Here is a 16,445-nt window from a genome sequence, read left to right on the forward strand (position 1 = left end):
TTGCCATCATGTTTACCAAATGTGTGGCATTCACAGAATTAGAGAAGGAGAATCGGGACTCGGCTGCCATCTTGATACAGGCATGAAGCGAAAATTGGGAGTATTCAGTTTCCCTGGGAATGCGCTCGAGGCAATCTTTGCCATGTAAGAGCAACATAGATGATGGGCGCATATGAGAGACGTACTTGATGCGACCTGCACTCGATACCAAGATGCTAAAGATGAGACGCAGAATTGTTTTCATTCGTCCACATGCACAGTCGACAAGGACCTGAATAACCCCAATTTTCTCCTCATAGCTGACTGTGGCGCGATTGTATGTGGCAGTATATGGAGTCCTGGTTCACTTTCTCCAATTCTGTGTGACATCAGCTTGGGAAAGGCTTGAGATGACAGATTAGTAAGAAAACTACGACATTCCATTAGAGGCATGTCAGGAGGGGGGTATGAGGGGTAGTAGGAGGAGGGGGTAGGAGGAAAGGGTTGGGTTTGATGGTGATTGGGATGGACAGAAGGGAGATATTGAGGGAAAGTTTGATGGGGTGTGTTTGAAAAACCAATAATTTATGTTTGTTGTGTGACATTGTTCTATGGAAATGTGCATCAAGTTAAATAGCCCACTGCTAAACCAAAACTCTGGGGGACTTACAAATCCCATACATCTAGAAAACTGTCAAGTAAAATATTGAAGCCAACTTTCACCTAACATGATAAAGCGCCATTTGAAAATGTTGAGATAGGTACTTATGTATTATACATGCACCCAAAGTATCCATCTTAATTGTTTCTCCAAATCCAGGAGCGCAAGTTTCTTAACATTGCCAATTACGCCTTCATGGCTATCTTCACCCTGGAGATGCTTGTTAAAGTCTTAGCCAAGGGGTTCTTCATTGGTAAACATGCATACTTACACAGTGGCTGGAATATCATGGATGGATGTCTGGTTGGCATATCATGGATAGATGTCCTCATCTCGCTGGTATCATCAAGTAGTCCTCAGATCTTTGGCATCTTGAGAGTCTTCAGATTGCTGAGAACACTAAGACCACTCAGGTATGTTTGTCTGTCTGTCTGTCTGCATGTGTGTCAGTCTGTGTACTTGTTGGTAGCTATTCTAGGATATAATGTTATAATAATGCTAGCATTGTTATATAGTCCACAAATCTTTGGTATCCAGAGAGTCTTCAGATTGCTGAGGACATTAAGACCACTCAGGTATGTTTGTCTGTCTGTCTCCATGTGTGTCGGTCTGTGTACTTGTTGGTAGCTATTTCTTGGATATAGCCTAATGTTATAATAATGCTAGCATTGTCAAATAGAGCATTCAGATTGCAGAGGGCTCTAAGACTGCTCATGTATATACTTTAAGCTTTCATTTCTAAAACAAACAAAATTGCGTTTGTGCATTTACCTTAAGCAAGCTGCAGAGGTTGGTTGCAATCTTGTAGATGAGATTTTACTCTAATCTCTCAAACCTATTGCAAATATTGTCATCATGTGTTGTACATTCTTTGTTAATAACATACTGTTATTTTATTTTATGTCACAGGGTGATCAGTAGAGCTCCAGGTCTTAAGCTTGTAGTGCAGACATTACTGTCATCTCTCAAACCTATTGGAAATATTGTCATCATTTGTTGCACATTCTTTGTTATCTTTGGTATTTTAGGAATACAAGTAAGTGAAATTAATTGGACATTACATTATGTTATGTAGAAATTTGGCATTATGTGATCAGAATAAAGGCATAAACAATGATCATGTTCAAAATGATACTATTGAGCTGGGTTGATCACATCCAAACAGTTTAAAAATAAAAATAAAAATAAGTGCAATGATATATGTGACACGATCTGGTACGTGGGGGCCAAAGGCGGCAAATTTGAAACTGAGATAAAGGTAAAAATATGGAGTAAAAAAACAATAAAATACATAAGAAAATAGGCATCAAAAACTTTAGAACCAAGTATGCTAGACCTTTGGAGTTTTCAGTAAATGATAGCCTATTGTAGGTACAATGTAATAATTACAGTAACTCAATTTTCGAAAATGCCTCCTTTGGCCCCCATGGACCAGATCGTGTCACATAATTATAGTGCTCTCGGCGCAGGCACAATGCCTAGACGTTGATCCACAAGCCTCAGCACACTTTACAGGTATTCCATAAACCATTTAAAAACAACTCAGGGACTTTGCAGCTTCAGGAGTACACACCCTAGACTTCCACAATTGACCTAATAATATGTAACAAATAAGTGACCTATAATATGTAACATCTTTAAAACCAGATTTCTTACTTTAAGCAGGAAAGCATTTATCGCTGCTGACAGGCTCTCCGCATATCACACATAGCATTATATTATCTTAGTTATATCGGTTATGTCATAAGGTTGCAAGAGTCTCTACATAATACATTCATACATGATTTTATCTATTATGTTATTTTATATTTGTTTGCTTAGCTCTTCAAAGGCAAATTCTTCTATTGTGAAGGACCTGATATCCGCATGATCAGGAACCGAACTCAATGCGAGGCAAATCCTCGCAATCAATGGTTGAATCAGCAGTACAACTTTGACCATCTAGGACAGGTATGTATGAATCATAGACTAGAAAATGTACAGACTATTCACCAACAGCCAAAGTTCCTGAGCTTTGTATGCTGTGAATTCTGACATATTCATGAGGGTTGATCCTTTGATTGTTTGTGTCACCAAATCACCAGCATTGCGTGTTCGTGTTCAGGGGCGGATCCAGGATTTTTAAGAGGGGAGGGCCATGCCCACACGAAGTCACTGTGAGGCAACGCTCTTCAAAAATTAGGGGGTACGGCACCGCTTTGGAAAAATTAGGAGGGGCGCACACCAGGTGCACCCCTCCCCCTTAAATCCGCCTCTGATGTTATACAATAGAGGGGTATGTGCGTAGCAGTTTCATCTCTTGCACATCATGGAACATAAGATTGGCCTTCATTAACAGGTGATGCTGGGACTTTACCTGTTGATGAATAGTCTGTATTAGTCTATGGTATGAACTCAATGCAAGGCTAATCCATGCAATCAGTTATAAATGGGTCAACCAGTAGTATAACTTTGACCATCTGGGACAGGTATGTGTGAATCCAGTCAAGGCACCACATTTTTCTCAGGTGGACATAGGGGAGGGGGTTAATTTCAGGGGGTATCTGAAAATTTATCAATAATCTAGCCGTTTTTGTTTATAAAGATGTCACCTAAAGATGATTAAGATAAAGTGACATGTGACATCTAAACTGTTGGGAACTGCTACACAACCGGGATGTCATGTGCTCTTAATAATGTAACAAATCAATATAGGACAGTAAGGCTATAGAAGTTATCCACTTTACTCATGTGTGACTTCTAACAAAAGGCACTGGTTCCCGTAGTATTCCTCATTCAAACCAATTCAATGTGCGAACTCAGAGTTACCTGCATAACTTTGGCGGGCTATTTTGAAACAGTCATGGTTGCACATGCAGGTACTTCGTTTGAAAGTTCTAAACAAGGTATAGCAGTCGCTGATAGGATATGCAGCTTGCTAACACATAGAACCTCTATGCCCTTGCTGTAACTTCAAGCATGTCAATGGTCCAGTTTATGAACACTTCAGTCACCGCATATAATTCAAGTTATATTTGATGATTTCTTTTCATTTTGATTTGTAACTTGCAGGCATTGATGGCGCTGTTTGTTTTAGCATCTCGTGATGGTTGGGTTGAGATTATGTACAATGGTATTGATGCTGTGGGCATAGATCAACAGGTAAGGCATTGGGCTATTCCATTTAAAAGCCACACTACCCCTGTGGAAGATTTAGCTCAAGTCTTCCACAGAGGGAGTATGAGTTTTGAATACAATAAACAATTGGGTAGCTTCCATTTGAAATACTCACTCCAGTTGTGTAAGATATAGGTAAAGCCATAACACAGGGGGAGTGTGCATTTCAAAATGATTAACCCAGACCAGTTACATTTGAAAAACATATTCCCTCTGTGGAAGATGTTTCCAAAATCTTCCACAGGGGTAGTGTGGCTTTCAACTGGAATAGCCCATTAAAGGCTTTATCAGTGATTGCTAAATCATAAATCTAAACATTTATAAAAAAAAATCACATTTTCACATTTTTGTCATGAATACAATAGGGAATGTGAATTTTAAATGAGGTTACATGAATGGGCGACTCCATTTGAAATCTGCATTCCCTGTGTGGGAAATTAAAGTTATGGCTTCCACAGGGGGTGTATGGATTTCAACTGAAAAGCCTGTTCTTATTTCCAGCCATCATTACACTAATTATTTGCGCATTATTATTTTCAGCCAATCCGTGACTACAATGAGTGGCTTATCCTCTACTTCATCTCGTTCCTTCTCATCGTCGGTTTCTTCGTCCTCAACATGTTCGTCGGCGTTGTCGTGGAAAACTTCCACAAGTGCCGTGAGGAGCAGGAAGAACAGGAGTTTGCGGAGAGACTGGAGAAGAGGAAGCTGAAGATTGAGAAAGCCAGACAAAGTATAAAATGTGGCACTATAGAGGAGGGTTTGTATTGGATTTCAAATTTGTGCCTAGCTTCTCTTGTTTCTCGCTATTGCCTCTATTATATGCTATTACTGTGAATTGCTATAACATCTTATGGATGGGTTGTGTGGACCTGGATATGAAAATATATCCACATCAAGTTTTGATTTGTCTTTTCTGATTTAATCCCTGATATTTGTTTGTAGCTAAGAATTACAAAATAAGCCATGTTCATACTTTATGACTCAAAAATATTTGGCCACGGAGACACTTGTGAGAGGTTTAGGGTCTACCACTTTTTCCCTTCTCTTGACAACTCATGTTTTTATCTTAAGTAAACAAATCAGTCAGCATTTTGATTTACATTTTCCATGTTATTCACCTGTAATAGATTTTTAACATCATCAATTTCAAAATTTGTTATGGTTTTTTGTTTATTGAGCTTATTTCTGAAGGAAAGTGCAGGTGATTTGAAAGTTGCTAGCCCCAGTTATAGGCGTATTAGTATTATACTAAGCAATCTGGCAAAACATTGAAACACACAACCCATCCAAAATAGATGCAATTCACAGTCCTCTATGACTCAAGCAAATTTAGTCTCAATGATATACATAATATTTCTCATTCTCTCTGGCTTTTCAATCAATTTAACATTTTAACTCATGATGATCATTTAAGGTACCAGCATGAAGAATGCTGTGCTGATATATACCATTCATCCAAGATTAACAAGTAATATTGAACTCCATGGGCACTGCTGACTGAATTACTGGCCTTTAAGAACTATATTGATTGGTTACCAATAGTTACAAAGAGAGCTCTATCATGTATTGAACCAATCAAAGAAACTAAAAACGGCCAGTAAGGATGATATGAAGATGCTAAGAGATCTATAACTTCAATTTTGATTGGTTACTAGTTGATTATATCATGTAATCAACCAATCAAAGGCATTGTAAGATTATTATATCAATATAAGCAAGACAGTAGTGCTCATGGAATTCAACAAGTAATATTGAACATTTTCAATTTGTTGGGTGAGGTCTTTGAGTCCCTGTTATTTTGTTTGTTTTGCTTGCTTCATGTTAATTGTTAGTACCAAGGACAGAGTTGGGATTTTTGTTACTCCATGAACTTGTCGAACCAAAGTGGTGGCAGGAAATCTATTTTTGTGTTTAATTCAGACACAAAGAATACATATTAATGTTAAATCAGCATTTTTGGAATTGTTACTCATCCAGTCAGGATAATGATCTCAACGACCACACACTCTATTTCTCCCTCGGAACATCCAGACTGGTTATATGCCAGTCTTTACAAGTGTCAACCAATATGGTTCAATTTGACGTATTTAGATATATTGTTGTTCTTGATGTATTGTGCATTTGGAGAGTTTGTTAGCGGTACAGCTCTTGCCTCATCCCACCAAGGCATGATGGGGAGCTGTTTTGTCACATCATATATCATATATCTAAAGTAGAGAGATTATGTACCACAAATGTGGACCAAGTTGACATGAAATAATTTTTGATTTATCTCAGTCAGCGGAATAACACTATGAATCTAAATGGTCTCATTCCAGTGCCATAGTTCAATAACCTCTATACAATACTAATAGATCAGAAAGTGACCTCAACTTGTGGAGTGTGAGTTAGGTAGGGTAGGACTACCAATTATCGGACACTTAAGCAATTTGCTCAATATTTAAAAAACTGAGGAATATTTTCCCAACTATAGAACATCCACGTAATGACCAAAGACAGCCCTAAATGTAACATAAAATTTGAATTGATGAGACAAGCCATTATAGATATATGGATTGAAAACCACATTGAGGCATCTTGCCAGTTATCGGACGCCTATGCCAGTTATCGGACACTACGCAGCCAGGTACCGGACACCCGCAAAAATAACGGCACACACATCTATTTTTTTCAACTCAACCAAATGCAGTTAAGTTTGATATATTCCTTCATGATTTTGGGTTATATTTGGACATTGTCTGATACTTCACAGTGGCATTTTCCTCACCGCAAACCACATTTAGGTACAATGTAGGCCTATACATTGTAGGCGCATCAACTATTTTAATCATAACATTATAATATAACTTAAACTTAACATCAAACCCTATTTATGCTTCTCAACTTCGCTCAAATAAGCTAAAATACACCTAACATAGTGCAACATGTTAATTGACATACAGCGCCGGCTGGCTGGCAACTGTTTATGTGCAGGCACGAGGGTGTCCGGTGATTGGGCCTGCACAGATTTTACAAGCCAATTATCGGACACTTCATTCAGCCGAAGCGTTGTTAGCAACCGGTCATGTCAGATGTTGCTGCAGAAACTACACAGTTTTACAAACATAATAATAAAAATATATCAGTTTTAGTAAATTATGAAAAGCTCAAGACCCACACAAATTGGTCATGCCAAATTACGCTACCTCATAAGTAACATGTTTTTAATAATAAAGAGGCATACTCAGTCCATTCACGCTCAGATTTATGAAATAATAATAATGGAACCAGCTGCAAGGCAGCCATTTAAATGCAGTAAGTATCCGTTCTTTCATTGATGCGATATAAATTCATGTTGACTTGAAGAAACAACTCCACATGGTCCAAACCATGTAATCGTCCGATAACTGGCATTGTCCGATAATTGGTAGTCCTACCCTACCCAAAACATACAAAGGTCATATGTGTGTACAAGCATATCAGGGGAAGAACTGTGTGTTGATAGAATAGCATAATCGAGATCATAGATTAAATTGTGAAATGTGCTGGCATTGATCTCATCTGCAATATATGAGCAACTCTGTCCTTGGGTTCAAATCTTTGTTAATGTCCACCATCAAGTTGAATTGCTGTGTTTAGTTATTATGTGAAATTGACACCAAATCATTTCTACCCTTATGTTGTCTTTCTGTCACATATTTTATAAAATGGCATAACAACAAACATTTATTTTGCACAGAAAACAAACTGATTCCATGAAACCACCTTCAATCTTCATGTTCAGTATAAATGGGCTATTCTGTTTAAAATCTACACTACCCCTGTGGAAGATGTTAGAAATATCTTCCACAGGCGGAATATGAAATTCAAATAGAATGAACACATTAGGCAACTCCGTTTAAACTTCATACATCCTCTGAGAAAGATTCAACCTGAATCTTCCACAGAGTGAGTTGGTTAACATGCTTATTCCATTTGAACTTCATACTCCCTCTGTGGAAGATATTTCCACACTCTACCCCAGGGGGAATGTAGACTTTAAATGGCTTAGCCCAATTGTTGCATCACTAAATAGTTGCATGTACACAAATTCTATGATTTGCAAAAAAACATTTTCTGCGTTTCTACTGCTATCTAATATACACTTCAAATTATTCCAGTCGTGCAAAAGTACCACCTATCTTCATATTCTTTCCATAGATTAAAGAGGCGCAGATAGCACACAACAGGCAAAGTCTATTTATTGTTAGACTATGGTTCTTTGACCAAGCTGTATCATACTTAATACATCATAATTATAAGTTATCAGAAGATGCTTTCTTTTGTTTTTTGTTTTTGTCATTTCCGTCCAAATTATTGCAACTATTTGTCACTATTACTGCTGATGACGGTTAATGATTACATCACTCAAAGAATGCTGACAAAAGAAGCATGTTTAATTCATGTTTATCAACACAAATTTGACAAATCCTTTTGAGATACATGCCATTGTTATAATTCTGTTGTAAGTGATTGTTTTAAAGTCAATCATCTCCAACATGTCTAGAAACACTGAAAGACCTCACCCAATAAAGAATAGAAACACTGAAAGATCTCACCCAATAAAGAACAGACAGTTCATTTGACGATATTCTTTCATATTAAATTGCAATCATCTAATATATTTATTGCAGCTTATCATTTTACTCACCAAAATCATGTCAAATCATTTCCCTAAAAGTGACCATCATCAATTAGTTCCTAAATCAAATCAGTTGGTATCAAATCACCAAATGATATATTTGTGATAATCATCAAATCATTTAATTATCCCCAAGATGTGATCAGATCATTAAATGCCTTATCAATGGTATACAACCATCAAGCCATTTACTTTATCACCAAATACTGTAAAATACTTCGCGAGGTATTTAATTTCACATATTTTGCGAGGACATGAAATTCGCAATATTAAATTCCCCGCAAATTATAAAATTTTACATTGAAACTAACAGTAAATCTTCTGGATTCGCGAATTAAAAACCCTAAAAAAATCCTGCTTTTTCTCAATTCGCGAAATAAAGTACCTGTGAAATTTAAGTGTTTTGCAGTACTTCATTGGTTAGTCATTTAATGGTCATCCCATCATAATCATGTGCTGATTATCACCAAAAAACATCCCAGTGATTCTACCTTCATCTCATCACACTTCCTATTTATGTTACAAGAATTAAAAACTTTTTTCAACCTTTTTTGTCCAAAGTTCTATCAATGTATTCTTGCTTCTATAAGGCATGCATGACCTTTGACATGACCCCTTCCTATTTGACCCCCTTGTACAACCCACAGTACCCCCTCATAACATTACTGTAACTGATTCAAATGTGAATGCAAGAGTCCTTTGATTCATTACAAATCTGCTAGCACAAATTTTGAAGTTGTGCTGCAATATGCTTTCAAAGTCAAACAGTTGATTCACTATACTTTGTTAATTTTATAATAGCTGATGCAGAATGATGTGTCATGACGCAGGTGACACAATCAACAGCAAATCAGATTTCAATAAAACAATTAAAACCCTGTGTCCAAGTTATAGTCAGTGCATTAGGTCTTAGAGCCTATCTATAACCCCTACATCTTGCATTCACATGAACAGCTTACTATCATTGTTGAAATAGTTTCTGTAGATCATAATTGATGTCTCATATGAAAACATGTCAGTCTTATTCATAACTAGTTATTACAAACATACAGTAACCATGGTAACCATTAGTTGATATAAAGGTCTTCTTTGAAGTCTGTGATGGTTTTCATTAAAATGTCAAATTTGATCAAACTTAGTAGCATCAAAGTTGATATATTTATGGAAACAAATGTATACAGAAGTTTGTTTCAATTCAACCTTACTATACTTGTGGAGCAGTGCAGGTTGAGTGTAATTTGCCAACCCAGTCTCTCTACTAAAGTTTTAATATTAAGCACTGTACAACAGTCTTCAAGTGCTTATATTGAGCATTTTAAAAGTTTGGTTCAATTCAACCTTACTATACTTTTGGAGCAGTGCAAGTTGATTGTAATTTGCAGTATTAAATCCATCACAGTTTCAAAGGGGATCTGTGTTATGTAGTTCAGAATTAGTAATTGCGTGATTAGTTGAAACATTAATAGATTTATATATAAACACATAAGTATTTAGCATGGTTTTCTTATTCTAGTTATACTAATACGTAAATTTGGCAAAGATATTTCTTCAAATACTAATATAATATTACGGTAATAGTTTTGAATTCGGGTATTTTTGAAAATTTAGACTGCACCATTAAATGCTTATGTATTTATAAGGGAGTACTATTGACTCCTCTACATGGATCCTGGGTTTCTTTATAAAAAGTAAGTTTGACTGATATTCATTCCCACAACGTAATAAACATATAACATAACAATAGATAGAGCTCTGATGTTATTCCCTCTCCTTTGTTATGCAATATACATATTGTATTGTGGGATGGAATTTTGGTCAAACTGACTTCCGTTAGATAAACCTTGGATAGATTCACATAATATATGATACCTGTGACAGTTGCCTTTCTAATTCAGTAATTTATAGCGGAAAAGACTAGTTTGATAACCACTCTTGTTTCTTAGATAATAAATAAATTAATAATGACTGCTACATACAAATATAGGCTTAATATGGTTTAATTTTGTGAGTCAAGGTTGAAAACAACTTGTGAAATTTAAAAAGTCTTTGTAATGATTTGGCAAGAGGTTCATAGTATTGGAACATTCCAGTTGAAATCCGTACACCCCTATTGGAAGACATGCCTCTATAATCTTCATCTTCTGTATGGGAGACAATGGTGTAGCCAGCACTTTTTTCAGAGGGCGTGCAAAAGGGGGAAAGGCAACTTCAAGGGGAGCAAACTTTGATGAAACTGGCCAAAATGGGCTGCCCCCTTGACTAGACCACTGAGGGAGATCATGTCTTCCATAGAGGGTATATGGATTTCAACTGTAACAGCCAAATATATCCTTAGACCTTGTAAATTAACTAAGTTAATCAGAATTAACTAAGTTAATTAGAATTAACTAGGTTTAATCAGAATTCAATGTACAGCTGAAAATTATTATATGGTTTATTTTGCATGCAGCGCAGCTGTTTGTTATTGTCGGTTATCATGCCACAAAGAGCTTGTGCTTTTAGTCCCGCCTGCCGCTTTAATGTGCGCATTTGGCTTATAGGGTTAAGGATAAATAAAAAGTTATAATTTAATTTTAATTTTTGCACTACAAGCAAGGATGCAAATTGCCCATTGCATGATAATGTCCATCATTTTAATAGCTTAGCAAAGATGGCGAGAAGAATTTTGAGCAAAAGAATTTCATGTCTAGTTATTAGAATGTAAAGTTGATACTTTAGAGGTTTCCAGTACAGAAAAATTCAGGTAGAATTTCAGGTAAAAATAGAAAGAAAAAGAGAAATGAAAATTTTAGAGTTTGGTGCATTTTTATTATTTCATGTTTGGCCTAAAATGTGTAGACATTGGCATTCATGCAAGATAGCTTTCAGTGGAGTAAGTGGTATGTATCAGATAAATGGTGCCAAATTATGCACTAGACAAATGGTGCCAAATTCTGTACCTTGATGTGGCTTTTCTGTTGATTGCACTTGCTGTTAAGCATGGTATAGCATGTCAGTGTGTGCACACACTGCATTCACGCTCTCATATGCTTTGTCCATTGTTATTACGCAGTTTATTTAATGAGTGAAAATTAGAGCATGTTGACATGTAGTTTTGATGTTAGCTGATACTTGTGTGTTCGTTCCACTCATCATATGTGCTCTTTTGGTGAGCTATCACTGCTGCTTTCACACCTGGATTGATTGAAAGGAAACAAAAGAAAAGATGTTTAATATCAACAAGAGCTGAGTCAGAGGTCAGAGGTCACTTTGAGAAGCTAGCCACAAGGTCAGGTCATTGTATGAAAGGTGAAAGAACATGTCACAGCCGATGTTTGATTCTTGAACAAAGTTTACAATTTAAGCGTGTGTGTAGATTCATAACACTGTAACTGCTGATGGAAGTAGTTGATTATTGAGTAAAGTTAAGTGATAGTAGTATTTGAGAAATCTCTGCATAGTGAAAGGCTGAGGTAAAATTAGCATAATTTTGCATAAATTATTAATTATTCATCTTATTTGACCTGACCATTTTGTATAGTCCAAACAAACCATTCTTGTAATGTTAAATACTAGAAATACCAATTGTTAAATACTAGAAATACCAATTTGTATTTGTAATTAAGGAAATAACAAGATTAGGTTACAAGTCTGTATGTATATATTGTAATGAAGTTTGTACCTTCTTTAGACCTGCTTACACTGGGATACAGTTGTTATTTAGACTCATGCTATTGAATTCAGTGCCAAGTATAATTGTGTAAACAGGTGCAGTCATTATTCAATTATGTCCCTATCAAATTTTGCTTATTATAAGAGCATCAGTTAGTCATTTATTTGAATTGCATCTTGCTGCTATAAACCCTCATTTGAATTGAATTTGCTGAAGAAAATCTCAATTCACATTTCTCAAAAGGTGAGTTCAAGTTACTGAGAGTGCAAACACTCATTGACTCAAATTAATTTATGATGATTCTCTGTCGCAATTGAATTTGAGATCGGAATCGAATTGGGCTTTTTCAGGTGAAATGATACACCCCCTATGGAAGACATGACCTTAATCTTCCACACAGGGAGTGCGACTCTCAAATGGGGATACCTGAATGGGTGACAACATTTAGAGTCTGCACTCTCTGTGTGGGAGATTAAGGTGTAGCCAATTAATGGTGTAGCCAGCACTTTTTTCAGAGGGCGTGCAAAAGGGGGGGAAAGGCAACTTCAAGGGGAGCAAACTTTGATTAAACTGGCCAAAATGGGCTGCCCCCTTGACTTGACCACTAAGGGAGATTAGGGTCATATCTTCCATAGGGGATGTATGGATTTCAACTGGAACAGTCCATTGTGGTGATATTTTCTCAGTGTAAGCAGGGTCTTAATTAGTACTTGAGTAAATGAGTAAATCAGTCCCCAATTACATCAAAACTGTGGGTTTGCAAGGCATATACTTTACATAGTCCATTCCACAAGGTCCTGCATTTGGCCCATCTTTAATAGGGTCTATTATATCTATCATACTCTTAACAAATTTAGATTTTATATGGCCCTCTCTCATATATTTGTATATTTTTAATTCAAAACATTTTATCTATTGCTAACATATATCTAGCTTTTGTAATTTAAGCATGCTCGGTTCATCATAAATTAAATATTTATAACCCCTCTCATGCCTATTTCAGTGTAGGAAACATAGCATTTTCAACCAAATAAATTATATAATCCCTTTTATACTGACTTTAAAAAAACAGATATTCTTGTAATATAGAAACCATTATCAAATATTTATTCAATATATTTACTCATATAACCCACACTGACACATGTTTAGCATATATTTATGATAATATGACATTGCACTGTTGCTAACTTTTTCTTACTTTTTTGTCTTGTTTTCTTTGTCTATATCTTTTTCACTGCTGTTTGTCTTTATGTGTGTCAACTTTTATTTCTTGTCTTGCTTGTGTCTGTGTCTTGTCTGACAATATATCTATCTTTTTGGGGATATATCAATGTCGTTGTCTGCCCTCATATGTCTGGCTCTCTGCGTCACGTCACTTCTCTGACTGTTGTCTTTCTCTTTGTCACTCTGTCTGGACGTCCTTCTTTCTGTCTTTACCTAATGATACTACCTACAGAAGCACGAGTGATCCCATACTATAGCAGTTACTCTCCATACCGCCTCAAGGTCCATGATTTTGTCATCAACAAGTATTTTGATTTAGCCATCGCTGGGATCATCTTCCTCAATGTTATATCCATGGCATTGGAACATTATGGGATGTCCCTGGTAAGTATTATGGGATGGATGTGATAAGTACTTAAAGTTCAGTAAAAAAGTGCAGTGATTTATAGTGCACTACACACATACACAAGGCCAAGTGTCCAGAGGAATTTCAAGCTAAATTTCCCCCCAAGAACGTACTAAACCACCGTCAGGGTTCAAACCTGCAATCTCTTGCACCATAGTCATGCGCCTTATTGATTGAGCTAACTTAACTAACTTAATATATTCTTGGCAGAAAATTGTTGCGATTTGAAAAATAACACGATCATTTTTCCAACATGTAAATTTCATGAAAATGATATATATTTAAATTGCGAATCCATGTCATTAGTAAAATTTTCATTCACATGATCAGTGAATGCTTCTCAGTATTTTAAGGTAATATTATCAACTGAACAGCTCTATACTGTGTCTTGTCTTGTCTCAAGTTGAGAGTAAAGGTCCGTTCATACTACCACCGCATTTGCGATGCGTTGCTTTGCGATGCCGATATATCGATTACTTTTTACCGCAACTCAACGCAACTCGTCGCATTTCCAAGTTAAAATGTATTTAACTTCATTGCGATATCGCAATGCAGTAGTTTGCAGTACGATGCAGTGCGGCAACGCACCGCATCGCAAAGCAACGCATCGCAAATGCGGTGGTAGTATGAACGAACCTTAACACCATGTTGGATTTCGTAGTGACCGATTCAAAATGCGCACACTAACCGAATCGTGCATGGCGTATACATGCATAGAAAGGCGATTTGTACATAAGCTGGCGATGCAACCTGGTAAATGCGCCAATTTGAGTCTGCCACAACTCTCAACTTGAGACAAGACACACTACAGATTAGGGGTTCAGTAAGTCCACACTAACCAGCATTGTAGTTCCTCTTACAAATTAATTTCAGAATTTAATGGAAGAATTTCTTCTCGCCCCCATACACTGCTTATCACGTGCAGATATAGGTAGTGTATGTGCTTTGTCCGTGGTTCGGAAGTCACGTAAAGCCGTTGGTCCCGTGTACAGGAAGAGTCGAACCCTGTGCACGCGTAAGTGTCAGAGCTATTCAAACCATCCCGGTTCTGATATCTGCAATCAATCCTAGGTTCCAGGATCGTGCATAGGTAAAAAAACTGCACGTTAAGCCTGTGCGACAATACTCAATTTGAGGTATGCACGTATATAGGAAGAAGAAGAAGAAGAAATGATTGATTCAATAACTATGTTAAATTTGTTCCCTATTTTAAGCAATGGGTGAGGTCTACTCCTGATTTAAGAAAAATTCAGCGCTAAATTTTGTGGATTAAAACATTATTATCCTGTTTTGCCAAATGAATGGTAGCTAACTCCTAATGCTTTATTAGTAAGTTCTAACTGGCAGTAAAGGTCAAATTTTATTATTTGGTTAATTTTTGCAAACAATGGCTAAAACCATATATTTTTAGGGCATTTGTTCATAAAGAATACTGAAACGTACATGAGCAGGGACAGTCGATTTGCGCGGAAAAAAATAGCAAATTGCGCGGAACTTTTTTTTCAGTGCAAATCATGTATCCCTGCCCATAGAAAAAAATAGCCAATTGCGTGGAAAAAGAGTTCCACGCAAATCGCCTGTCTATGCACATGAGCATGTTTGAACTCCTAGTATCAGAAGATTGCAATCAAAAATGAGGGTTCTTTCTTTTTCAGGTTCTGCAAGTAATCATGCAATATCTCAACTACATTTTCACGGCCATATTCATTATAGAAGCTTTTGTCAAAATTGTTGCTCTTGGGTTTAGAAGATATTTCAAAGAAAAGTAAGTGGCATTGATTTTATTTAATTTAAATTAATTTAATTTTATTTTATTAAAGTCGTAATGTACGATTTCCTTCAGATTTTAAATTTGTTGTTCTATACTCAAACTGCTGGAATAATACTTGTAATAATTGTCAGGAAGGGTTTCTGTCCATTTTGAGCCGAAATAACAAGGTAAAGTGAAAGAAGCCCTACTGGTTATTATGGTCATTTAACATGCTGTTCTATAGGAGGACATGAAGTCATAAATCATGAATTATGACTTTATGTTGATCTTTGCTCTGTGGACCTACAAACACAACAATGGCCACAATGTCGGTGATAATATCTAACCGAAATGTGTGATTAAGTTCTGGTTGACATGATTTAATTAATGACAATTCAAATATTTCCCAGATGACTTTTAGCTGGAAAAACATAAATTTGCTTGGAAATCAATGTTTTGCAACCCCTAATTTAAACTAATTAGCAGTGATTTGTCATAGTCCATGCGTGTTGTAACAAAGAAATGTAAGAAGATGGAAGCAAGTGTCTGGGTTTGTCATAGATTTTACTTACGACTAAACTGGTTTTATATGAATGCAAAAATACTTGCGATCAAAGTTTTGACAAACCTGCAACAAACTTAGCTTATGATTGTCAGAAGGTCATATTCACAAACCCATCTATGTATTGAGCAGGCTCTTACACCTTCAACCATGATGTTGCTTTTCTGTACAGATGGAATCAGTTAGATATGTTAATAGTGGTTCTATCGCTAGTAGGCATCGTCCTGGAAGAGATGGAATCAGATGTAATCCCTATCAATCCAACCATTATACGTATTATGAGAGTGTTGAGAATAGCAAGAGGTAAGATTCATAAACAAATGATCCTAAGAGAAAACATTCACAAACAAACAAATGATCCTAAGAGAAAACATTCACAAACAAACAAA

At 36.4% G+C, this 16,445-nt stretch overlaps 1 protein-coding gene across 1 annotated transcript in view; it reads left to right on the forward strand.

The window, feature by feature from the left end:
* LOC140164180 (voltage-dependent T-type calcium channel subunit alpha-1G-like) overlaps window positions 1-16,445 on the forward strand; it is a 188,979-nt gene that overhangs the window by 124,058 nt on the left and 48,476 nt on the right. Inside the window, 8 exon segments of the mRNA XM_072187422.1 lie at window positions 800-1,053; window positions 1,550-1,676; window positions 2,462-2,590; window positions 3,692-3,781; window positions 4,337-4,556; window positions 13,571-13,722; window positions 15,400-15,509; window positions 16,229-16,359. Coding sequence (XP_072043523.1) covers window positions 800-1,053; window positions 1,550-1,676; window positions 2,462-2,590; window positions 3,692-3,781; window positions 4,337-4,556; window positions 13,571-13,722; window positions 15,400-15,509; window positions 16,229-16,359 — 1,213 coding nt within the window.

The sequence above is a fragment of the Amphiura filiformis genome, chromosome 11 (genome assembly GCF_039555335.1).
Source record: "Amphiura filiformis chromosome 11, Afil_fr2py, whole genome shotgun sequence".
In the NCBI taxonomy this organism is placed as follows: Eukaryota; Metazoa; Echinodermata; class Ophiuroidea; order Amphilepidida; family Amphiuridae; genus Amphiura; species Amphiura filiformis.